This window comes from Pan troglodytes, chromosome 2, assembly GCF_028858775.2.
Source record: "Pan troglodytes isolate AG18354 chromosome 2, NHGRI_mPanTro3-v2.0_pri, whole genome shotgun sequence".
NCBI classification, from domain to species: Eukaryota; Metazoa; Chordata; class Mammalia; order Primates; family Hominidae; genus Pan; species Pan troglodytes.
In genome coordinates, this window is record NC_086015.1 from 37,596,399 (window position 1) to 37,608,551 (window position 12,153).

Below are 12,153 nucleotides of genomic sequence, written 5' to 3' on the forward strand. Positions count from 1 at the left end.
TGTCTCACTACAAAAAAAAAAAAAAAAATTAGCTGGGGATGGTGGCACATGCCTGTAGTCCTAGCTACTTAAGAAGATGAGGCAGGAGGATTGCTTGAGCCCAGGAGGTCGAGGCCGCAGTGAACTATGATCATTCACTGCACTCCAGACTGGGTAACAGAGTGAGATCCTGTCTCTAAAACAAACAAAAACAAAAGAGGAAAAAATAAGCCAATGCTTTCCATTCCCATTCTTTTTCTCACCTCCTCACAAATGAAAAACCCACAAATATGGAACGAAAGAAACAATAAACAGGGGTGAAGACTGACTAAAGGAGGAGTAGAGAATTTAAAATAATGTCTGGAAAACAAAAAGAAGTGAATTAGTTAGATGAAAACTTCAGAGGCTCATGGGCCAAATACCAGGCACAGAATAAATGAAAAGCGCTAGGAACAGTAATTCAGTCTGTAGGCCTAAACGAAATCGGTGCCATCTACTCAATAAAGACATTCTCAGACAAGTAAGGTTTCAAAAAGCTTGACTCCTACACACTATTTCTAAGGAATTTATTTGTGAATGTGTACGAGCAAAGGAAGAGAAAGAGGATCCAGGAGGGAGTGATTCAAACCAGGAAAGCAGCAAATAGGAATCTCAAGAAGATAGCTGAGCAAGAGGCCTAGACGCAACTAATCCAGAGAGAACTGAAAAGAAAGTCCGGAAAAAATAAGGAACTGCATATTTCCTTTCAGCAATACTGAAGGGAAAGCAATACTAAAGGATATGAGAAGTGCACACTATTCTTAGTCACTTTCTATATACACAGCAAATGAAAACGTGGCATAATAAGTAAATAACTGGTATAAGTTATAACGACATAAGTAAATAACTGGTAGGAATGTAAGGAAAGAGAATTCATCTCCTTATAACAGGAACACTCTCCTTCAAGTGGTCCCTAGGGAACTCACTGTACCTTTGGGAAGAAATGGGTTCACAGTACACTATGTGTCTTGGCTGCAAACAACATTCATTTACTCATAACACAGTATATGTTATTTACAGCTTTTCATCTTTTAAAGCCAACTTATGGAACAAGTACATAAGACTTGCTTGTGGATACAGAAGAAAATGTATGTGTAAACTTTAATAATGTAAAAATTGATAACTCTAAGAGTGGAAGGTGAAGGAAAAAGTATGGAAGTTGAGATACTGATTGAGGTTGACGAAACAAGAAATAGAAATATGAGTATTTTCTTTAAATATGAGAATATTTTTTAAAGTTACATAGGTAATCTGCAAAAGACTTAAAACAATTAAAAAAATTATTAAAAATAAACTGGAATAATTAGGGGCTTTCTGCTCTGGAAATGACGGATCAAGTAGCAGCTATCCTAAGGACAAAGTCAGCAACATGGTTGATAAAGCAGAAAAGAAGGAAGAGAGAGTGAGAGAAAGGGAAAATAGACAGATTTTGGGTTCATCATAGCAATGTTAATTAGTCAATCCTGAAGGCCGTACAATCTTCAAACTTAACTAATAAATCCATTTTTAATGTTTAAGCTGGCTTCATCTATCATTACTATTATCTGAAATTGAAAGTATCCTAATCAATACACAGAGAAAATATTAAAGTTTACTAGTATTTGAATAGGGCTGAACTATAACACGAATGTCAAACACACAAGAAACTGTGTATATATGTGTATATGTGATAAATATGTTATAAAATTCCACAATAACCTTTTCCTTTAAAGTACTAGCTATATTTTTCAAAGCTCCTATGAATTATAGGGTTTGTTTGTTTTGTTTTGGGTTTTTTTTTTTTTTTTTGAGACAGAGTCTCTGTTGCCCAGGCTGGAGTGCAGTGTGGTCTTGGCTCACTGCAGCCTCCACCCCAGGTTCAAAAGATTCTCCTGCCTCAGCCACCCGAGTAGCTGGGATTACAGGCATGCACCACCATGCCTGGCTAATTTTTGTATTTTTAGTAGAGACGGGGGTATTGGCCAGGCTGGTCTCAAACTCCTGACCTCAAGTGATCCACCCCCCTCAGCCTCCCAAAGTGCTGGGATTACAGGCATGAGCCACTGTGCCAGGCCCTGAATTACACATTTAAGATACCTAATTCAACTCATAAACTATTCTTCAATTGTTGAATTTTTAAGTTATTTTCTTCTAATTTGTAAGTCCTAATTGTATTCCAAAGTCTTCAATGCTGCCAAAGCCTGAGGAAAAAAAAAAAGGGTTACATGTCTCACATAAAAAAAAAAAAAAATCTTACCCACTGAAAGCCTAGATGGACTAGCCTCTCTGCTACAGCCCTGGCTCCGTGGTATCTTGCTTCTTTTTTGTGCTGAGGCTGAATTGACCAGGACTCTTTGAACACCAGAGCTCACAGTGGACAGGGCTGTTGTGGTCAGAACTCTTCCTGGAGACCCAGACCGGCTACCAGCTGAACACCAAACACATATACAAATGTTAACATGTAAATGCCAAGAGAATTTGCTGAAAGGATAAAAATTCAAGAAATATTGATAATACAGAGAAAACTGTGACAGTATGGCAGGTTCTATGCTCAAAGGAAATAGACCGAGGAAGATTTAAATATAATTATAACCTGGAAAAAAAAAAGGTATACTACATATATGAGCACTAAATGGTAAATCATCTAAAATATACTTTCAGTTTTGGAGGTATAAGACACTATGTTTAATAAGGACAACATTATTATAATTTTTAGAACACAAATGGTATACAAGATTTCCAAAGAAATCACTTATCTGACAATCCATTTCATATGGCTATCATGTTCTATGTGAATAAGCTATATACAGTCATATGTCACTTAACAATGGGATACATTCTGAGAAACGTGTTGTTGGGTGATTTTATCATTGTGTGAACATCATAGAGTGTACTTACACAAACCTAGATGGTATAGCCTACTACAGATCTATATGGTATATAACTTATTGCTCCTAGGCTACAAATCCTATACAGTATGCCATTAACAATACTGTAGGCAACTGTAACACAATGGTAAATATTTGTGTATCTAAAAATACCTAAACACAGAAAAGGTACAGTAAAAATATAGTATTATAATTTTTTAAAGCTTTATTTCCAACGGTTTTTGGGGTAGAGGTGGTGTTTGGTGACATGAATAACTTCTCTAGTGGTGATTTCTGAGATTCTGGTGCACCTGTCACCCGAACAATGTACACTGTACCCAATACGCAGTCTTTTGTTCCTCATCTCCTTCCCAGTATTATAATTTTACGGGACTACTGTCACATATGTGGTCGGTCACTGATTAAATGTGGTTATGCACAGCATGACTGTATTAAAAAAAAACCCGGTAATTCTATCACTATTTTTTGTTAAGTATATAATAATGATAATCTGTTTCATTTTAAAATAGTTTGCCTGCTGAGATTTCTCTGAATGGTACAGCAAAGCTATCTGTCTTACTATTAGACGTATTTTTAAACTTAACAAAATTAAATTTTAAATGCTGACAAAATTGGGCCAGCTGAAAAAGAAACTTGTTTTTTGCTATTTGTCTTCAAATAGCAAAGCGCTCTTGGGTAGTGACATTCTGGGTTATAGAAGTCCTAAGGGTAGAAGGGGAGTAAGGGGAAAACATCAAATGAATCAGATCCTTTTCTTTCTTTTCTTTTTTTCCCCCCCGAGACGGAGTCTTGCTCTGTCACCCAGGCTGGAGTGCAGTGGCGCGATCTTGGCTCACTGCAACTTCCGCCTCCCGGGTTCAAGTGATTCTCCTGCCTCAGATTCCTGAGTAGGTGGGATTATAGGCTCCTGCCATCGCGCCTGGTTAATTTTTGTATTTTTAGTAGAGACAGGATTTCACCATGTTGGCTAGGCTGGTCTCGAACTCCTGACCTCGTGATCTGCCTGCCTCGGCCTACCAAAGTGCTGGGATTACAGGCCTGAGCCACCACGCCTGGCCTCTTTTCAAATGAGTAATTTTCAGTTTTGGAAGGTGGACATGTGGTCAGGAACACAGGTAGAGTTAGTAAAATCTTTTCAGAGACTGTGCATGGGTTTAAAAAAAGTTTTAAAAACATGTTTTTAAACTAGAAATGCAAGGGTTAAATTTTAAGGAGATAAGCTCCCTGTCAATCAAAGCACTTTATGTCTACGTTGAATAGAAAAAGTACTAGATAAGAACTCCAAGATATAATCTAAATGTAGATTCAGAAAAGTAACAGAAAAATTAAAGTTGCAATTAAATAAATCTTCATGAAAGCAACCTTTTCCCTTCGTGGGCACTACTTCTACCCAGTAAGAGGGCTGTATGATTATATGTTATACAGTCTTACCCAATCAGGCTTCATTTCCACAGAGACTCAAATGCCAATGGGACAAGCACAGGATGTCAAAAAAGAGAGGGGCACTGTGTAAAGCAGGGAGTAGTAAGATGACTGATCAAGAGGGGGAGTGCCTGCCCTTTCCTAAAGTGAGAGGTGACTTTTTAGTTCTAGCCACCTTTGTCTTGAGGTAATAGTGGATAAGTGGATAGGTCTTGGGATTTTTCGAAAATGAAAGCTTTGATATTTCCAGATTTTTATCATGTTCTATAGGCCAAATAATACATAAATGGAGACAGACTAGACATGGTCCATGGGCTGGCGATCTGTGATTCCTTTTTTCTTTCTTTTTTTTTTGAGTCGGAGTCTTGCTCTGTCGCCCAGGCTGGAGTGCAGTGGTGTGATCTTGGCTCACTGCACGCTCTGCCACCCAGGTTCACGCCATTCTCCTGCCTCAGCCTCCTGTGTAGCTGGGACTACAGGCACCCCCCACCACGCCCGGCTAATTTTTTGTATTTTTAGTAGAGACAGGGTTTCATCGTGTTAGCCAGATGGTCTCGATCTCCTGACCTCATGATCCGCCTGCCTCGGCCTCCCAAAGTGCTGGGATTACAGGCGTGAGCCACCACACCCGGCTGATCTGTGATTCTTACTACAGTTTTCTTGGAATGGTCTTGCTGAATACAATTTATATTAATGCTTAATTCTTAAACTTTACCAGCATACAAAATGAAACTTATTTCCTATTAGTGATAACAATATTGTAAAACAAAGAAGTGTTTCCAATGAAATTAACAATTTACTGTCTGTATAGAAGGAATTCTAAATTATTGTAAGGCAATTATTCAAGTGTATTTTAAAATAGCTCATTTGAATGTTTCATGATGTTTCAAGCAAAGAATCTTTAAATCCAGTTTCTTTCAGTTATAACCTTAAGGATACTCATATAAGGAACCTGTTTTCTCCATGCAGTGTCTAAACTGAACATACACACCAAAAACATCCAAACACCCAACATGCCACAACTCACAATGCAAGATAGGCCAATGGAATGTTTTATGGGAAAACTCGCAACAATATAAAAAGTATAAATAATGAACTGAGCACATACAATATGGTATTCTATTAAAACCAATATAAATTTGGGGGGTGGAAGTGTTGGTAGGAGAGACTGCAGAATTTCTTGAAATGTGGGTCTATTCAGCAGATAGGAAACTTGTAGTTCAGAAACAGAGTAACTTCTCTTTCTACTCTAGATTTACTGAATTTATTAAAATTATGCAAGCGCACTCTACAAATTTAAATTCAGTCCTGCCCTATCCTAGGAAATAAAATTGTCAGTGTTCATTTTGCTTTAATCATTAACCCTCTCCTCTGCAATACTCCTGATTCCCACCAAGAGTGTGATAATTCTAGTACCTATGACCCACTTTGGAATTATTCATACTTGGAAAAAAATACCAAGGCTCCTTCCCCAGTAAAGAGCCACCAACGCTAATTATTTCTTTTGGGAAAACCAGAGTTGTTGAAAAGTGTCATGATGTATCCAAGGAATAGCATGCTACCAGAAAATACCCATATTTGCAAAACTTGACATCGAACACCTATTTTCTCTTGTGCTACCTAAAGTTTTCAAACTACCATTTTATAGTTTTTATAGCATTTCAAAGCATGACAAAAGCTCCTGTTTCTTTTGAATGTTTATATCCACAGTATTAACTTGTGTCATTTAAAAAAAAATCAAAATTTTGGTAATAAGACAAAGGCCAAAGAAAAATCACAATTGGCAATTTCTGCCCCAGTATGACTACAAATGATAGACTATGATGTTAAGAATTTCTGCTGAATAGAACCCATTCTTCATAATGAAAATAGGTGATCAAACAATAGATGCACATATAAAGTCTATAGATTCTTACCACCAATGGTATTAGCAGATTGTGATCCTGAACAAGTGTAAAGGCAGAATTAGGGTAAGGATTATAATCCATGAAGAGGGAAGGAGCAGTTTTTAAATGGATGGCAGATGGAAATAAGAAAGCTTTAGTCAGTTCTCAGAAAATTAAAAAACCCTAAGGCAAAAAAAGCAAACTTTAAAAAATCCCAAAAGCACAGATGTCTTTAACAAAAGCAGTACATTTAGTTGTTTTTAAAGCTAATCAACTGAAATCAGACACTCATGTACAAAGCAGATGAAATGAGACTGCAACAGTAAATGTAAATTCTTCAGCTTTTCTACTACTGACAGTCGAAAATCAAAATCATTAAATGTTTTCATTAAACATTTAATTTAAAACTACTCATAAGGAACAACTACAATATTGTACAGCTGAAGAAAAATTACATGAAAAAGCTACAAATGTCATCTTTCTTAAGATGCACCAAAAAAAACAAAAGATGGTAGGAGAGGAGACAAAAGTTTCTGACGGGCTGTACAATCATTTGTATACAACCAGCCACTACCAACAGAAAAAGGGACACAATTTTGTCATAAATATAGATCTAGTGCTCTCTCCATTGAGTCTCCATTTATTTATTTATTTTGGTTAGCCATCAGAACACACCTGCTTTGATCTGAGAGACTTTTTTTTTCTAAGTAGTGATACAAAGATATGGTAAGACCATGCAAGCCCTAATGAATTACTTTATGACAAAGTAAGGATGATGATCACAGTAATATTTCTGTGCAAATATATTGTAAAGAAACTTGCATACAAATTACATAATACCTTTTTTACAAAAGAATTCGGAATGGAACATATAGTCATTCAAATAAATAAGCAAGCAAACAAACAAAAGTCCCTCCAATATAAAACCCAAATGATTTTACAGCGGGAAAGTCTTCTAATCTTAAAGTCCTATTTGGTCTAAGAAAGTCAATTATTGTGTTTTCACAATTTAGGAGAAGATGTGGAGGATTATGGAATGGGTTTCAAAGTGAAAAGCCAAATGCAAAAAATTATTCTATTTTCCAGTGAAGTGATCCTTACTTACAATGTAACTGAAAAGGAGGTCTCTTAAGTATTTTTTAAAAAAAGCCCTTTGAGTCTTTGCCCTAAGATCAGCCTCAGTATTGTTTCAGAAAAGAACTAATATCTCACAATTAATTTTTATCCTTAGACAATGGACATGGAAATTCCTGGTTGGTTATCTGTATGCTTTAATTTTCCTAACTTCATTGTTTATTTCTCTGTTTACTGAAGGCAGTAAGAATAACAAGGTACAGAAGTACACAAAAGCAGTCTAAAATTCAGTTGACATTTGATTAAAAATAATAAGGATCATCTGCAGTATTTAAAATTTTTTTAAATTTTAAAAAATTAAAAAATAATGACAATTTTATTAGCCAACATATATAGTGCTTATTCAGGGCTAAGCAATATTTTATGTCTATTAAATATGCTACATCATTTAATCCTCACAACAATCCTATGTAGATGCTATTCTCCTCTTCGTTTTACAGATGAAATTATAGAAGTGCAGTAACTTCAAATAACCTCAAAGAGCCAGTGTTCAAACCTGGGCAGACTCCAGTATCTATGATCTAAACCAGTATGTACTTCTCAGACTTAACTGTGATATAAATCACTTGATGATCTTGTTAAAGATTGGATTCAGTAGATCTGTAATGGCATATGAGATTGTATATTTCTAACTAGCTCCCAGATGATGCTAATACTGGTCTGGGCAGCACATATGGAAGCACACGTCTTCTAACTACTATGATATACTGCTAAAGATTAAGTTACTCTAAAAATATACAAGATCAGGGAAGAATATGATATGATCTACTGATTTAGTTGAGATAAAAGTTTTCCCATTCATAAATAACCCTCAAGTTGCAAACCAATTTACTTCTGCTTATTTTTTAGGACTCTTCTTGGTGTTCCAATCATTATTCTGCCTGGATTTTCTGACTTTGAAAAAAGAGAAGGATCTGGTGGGTAAGACTTGCGTAATCACTATCCTGCCCCTCAATGCCCCATTCTCTTTCCTGATTTCAAAATTCAGGAATCAGGTTAAAAACAAACAAATAGGACATCCATATCCTAATAAATCACCTAAACAATGGCAGAAGAGAGTTAAATTTATTTCTTTCAAAAATAGCCAAGTAGGCTGGGTGCAGTGGCTCATACCTATAATCCCAGCATTTTGGCAGGCAGAGGCAGGAGTATGGCTTGAGCCCAGGAGTTTGAGACCAGCCTGGGCAACACAGTGGGAACCCACCTCTATAAAAAAAAATTAGCCGGGAGTGGTGGCATGCACCTCTAGTCCCAGCTGCTTGAGAGGCTGAGGTAGGAGGATCCCTTGAGCCCAGGAGTTCCTGGCTTGCAGTGGGCAGTGATTGTGCCACTGCACTATAGCCTGGGTGACAAGAGTGAGATCCTGTCTCAAAAAAGAAAAACAAATAGTGAAGCACATGAATAACTCCTACAATTACTTCCCTAGAAAACTGTCCTGTTTTCAGAGGTAAGCACTAATGAAAATCTCTTGGTAAAGAAGGAAGAGGAACAAATGATTTTAAATTAATAATGCCATAAATGAGGCCAGGAATGGTGGCTCACACCTGTAATCCCAGCACTCTGGGAGGCCGAGGTGGGAGGATCGCGTGAGGCCAGAAGAACAAGATCAGTTTGGGCAACACAGCAAGACCCCATCTCTTAAAACAAACAAAAAATTAGCCAGGCATGGTGGCGCAAGCCTGTGGCACCAGCCACTCAAGAGGCTGAGGTGGGAGGATTGCTTGAGCCCAGGAGTTGGAGGCTGCAATGAGCTATTATCACACTGCTCTATTCCAGCCTAGGCAACAGAGTAAGACCCCATCTCTTATTCATAAATAAATACTTTTTAAAAATGCCATAAATATGTTTACTATTCTGAAACATAGAAATAAATGATTAATTTTAGCTAGACCTCAAAATTGTACTTTTTAATAATCATGCTTATGACAAACTCAGCTTCCAGTGAAAGAGCAAAAATGTAAATCTTAAATTTAACATGAATGAAACAGAATCGGTCATTTCAAATTATGTTTCCTCACTATAAATTAGTATATACCTGCCAAAAATGGTAATCAAAAATAGATAATCTAACAGATTTTTGGGAAAATAAGATATCATGTATCTGTCCTTGAATAATGTTACCTAAGATATAACCAGATTTTGATGCTAATATATGGCAATTATTTCGTCTCTAAAAAGCATAATTTTCTACATTAGCAAGTTTCTGAGTAGAATGTGAACACCTTAATGCTAAGGATTTGTGCTATTTAAAATATCTCCATGCAAAAGTTTGTACGGCAAATGAAGTTTTTCTTTCTAAGTGGCAGATATCAATGATGCAGCCCTAATAAAACACCAAAGACAAGACAACACCCACTCAAAAAATTCCAAAACATGCACAACAACTGATCCAAAACATTGAAAAAAATACCTTCATTTTTGTCAGGTGATGATGAACCTAAAGTACAGAACAAGAACTCAGTATGTGGCTTGTCTTTTTTTAAATTAGCTTTGTCTTTATCCACTGGTCAATCGTCTAATACAGTAATACAAAAGCAACACACTTATCCTAACATAGTGACAAATATAGGAGGGCTGATAAGCAATACATACGCTGTGATTGAGACACCATTTTTGTTCGACTTCTTCCTCTAGAATCTGCCTTGGCATTTCCCATGCCAGCAAGTGGTGCTGAAAGTTTTGCTCTCACCCGGCCTGAGAAATAAAATATTTACATAATTAAAAACATTTTTCTATAATAATGTTTAATAATGAGAGGAGAAAATCTCACTATTTTTAGGTATTGCCAAATTCTGTAATAATGTAATCATCAATTACGGGTTCTATTTCTCTTAAAAATTTTATAAACAGTGATTTTTTTTTTACGTGTTATACCATAAGCTAATTTTCCTTCAAGGATAAGAAGAATCAAACTAAAAGATTTACATTCTTAGTTTATATATTAGTCCAGCAGTTACAATTAAGATAATCACCATAAGCATGTCACTTGTTTCTCAATTGGTAGTTGCAATTCTGAAATTTCAGTTTCCATGAAGTTCAGATTATTCTCAAGTCAACCCTACAGTTTTAAATATAAGCCTAAGCTTGGAAACAATTCAAACCATCCTTTTGACTGAAAATGTACTTCTAAAGGGATCTGAAGGAAGAGATATAATTAGGCAAAAGATTTAATCTCTTTATATCAGATTACTACATATGTATATGGACATGTTTACTGCTCTCTTCCTCCAATCAACTATTTCATTTAGAAAGTGATTTGAAGAAATACATATCACATAAGAGTTAGCATTTTTCTCAATATATTTCTTTTCATACCTCCCAAACTGCACTCCTTTCTATTCTACCACTCTGCCTCATTCCCCTCCACAAAACTAGGCCACAAACATCCTCACCCTATTTCTAGGGTTCTTGAACTACAAGCAACATGTCTGTTAAGTGCTTAAGTTAGCTGCAGTTAATAAAAATAAGTGAGGACAGAATATATTATTGGTGGGTACTTTGGTGTTCTTAAGCAATAGTCTCAACTGCTATCAAATCAGAACCAATAAGGTTTGTCATTCAAAAAGAAGGGCTCAGAATTATTTTTAGATAAAAGATACAATTTGTAGGGTATACATGAAATACTGGCTAGCCCAATATGACCATATTAATTAGGAAAAAACATACTAAATAATAAGAATAAAAACTCAAAGAATAAGGAGATATTACAAAATTAAGAAATGAGTGAGAAAAGATAAGAGAGTAATAAGAACTAGGAATAAAACAGAATCAAAACCAGAAGTTTAATTGGTAGAATACCAGCATACTATCAACTTCAAGGCCCCTAGTGAGCCCATGGTTCAGGCCTCTCACCCTTTTACAGTCTATTTTGAGCAGGACACAAAGTTCTCTTGACTAAAAAGTAAAACAAAATGACCAAATTATTATTTTTGAAATGGAGAATTTATCTACATTGTATATAACAAAGAAATGAGAGTATGTTAAGTATTTTGATATTAACATTTGAAATTACAATTCCACAATGCGAGAAATCATGTTTTTATTTTTATTTATTTCTTGACACACAATCTTGTTCTGTTGCCCAGGCTGGAGTGCGGTGGCATGATCATGGCTCACTGTAGCCTTAATCTCCCAGGCTCAAGTGGTCCTCCCACCTCAGCCTCCAGAATAGGTGGGACTATAGGACGGTGCCACCACACCCAGCTAAATTTAAAATTTTTTGTAGAGATGGGTTCTCACTATGTCGTCCAAGCTGGTCTCAAACTCCTGGATTCAACCAATCCTCCTAGCTCAGCCTTTCAAAGTGCTGGGATTTCAGGTGTGAACCCCTATGCCTGGCCAGAAATCATGTTTTTATAGAGTATTCCAATTTAAAACTTAAAATACAAAATTATTTTAAATATATCAGAGTAAATATGAGACCAAATAAAAAAGTTAATCTATTTGGTTTTGTGTCACAAAAAATAGTCATCCACGTAAAACTTAGAGGAAAAAAATTTATATTTTGAATCGGAGGTTTTAAAAAGACAGACTTCAGGTAGAGTGAATATAAACATTGAATTACTTTCCTTTCTACAAATTGAAAACTATAAAAATTATTTTTAAGGTGAACTAGCTCAGTAAGATATGTATAGCAATTCTGGTGTAATCTCAAATTCAATTTGAATCTGTGACCAACTCCCCAGTTACTGATTCAAAAGTAGAAGACATATTTAAAAGCAGACTAAGTAAATGCATTTAAAACTTCAATGATAAAACAATGGTGCATGATCTCTCAAAGTATAAATGAATTGGCATAAATAAAAAAACAAAAACACAAACATGTA

General features: G+C 35.8%; 1 protein-coding gene across 50 annotated transcripts in view; it reads right to left on the reverse strand.

Moving 5' to 3' along the window:
* CLASP2 (cytoplasmic linker associated protein 2) overlaps nucleotides 1-12,153 on the reverse strand; it is a 221,376-nt gene that overhangs the window by 85,722 nt on the left and 123,501 nt on the right. For 37 of the 50 annotated variants that reach the window (XM_024355363.3, XM_054681601.2, XM_054681602.2 and 34 more), the window contains 2 exons: nucleotides 9,920-10,021; nucleotides 2,255-2,425 (listed from right to left, as the gene is read on the reverse strand). In XM_024355363.3, coding sequence (XP_024211131.1) covers nucleotides 2,255-2,425; nucleotides 9,920-10,021 — 273 coding nt within the window. Of the gene's footprint in view, nucleotides 1-2,254; nucleotides 2,426-6,223; nucleotides 6,251-9,737; nucleotides 9,765-9,919; nucleotides 10,022-12,153 lie in introns of all 50 variants that reach the window. The other 13 variants (XM_054681605.2, XM_054681594.2, XM_054681591.2 and 10 more) reach the window with 2 other exon arrangements.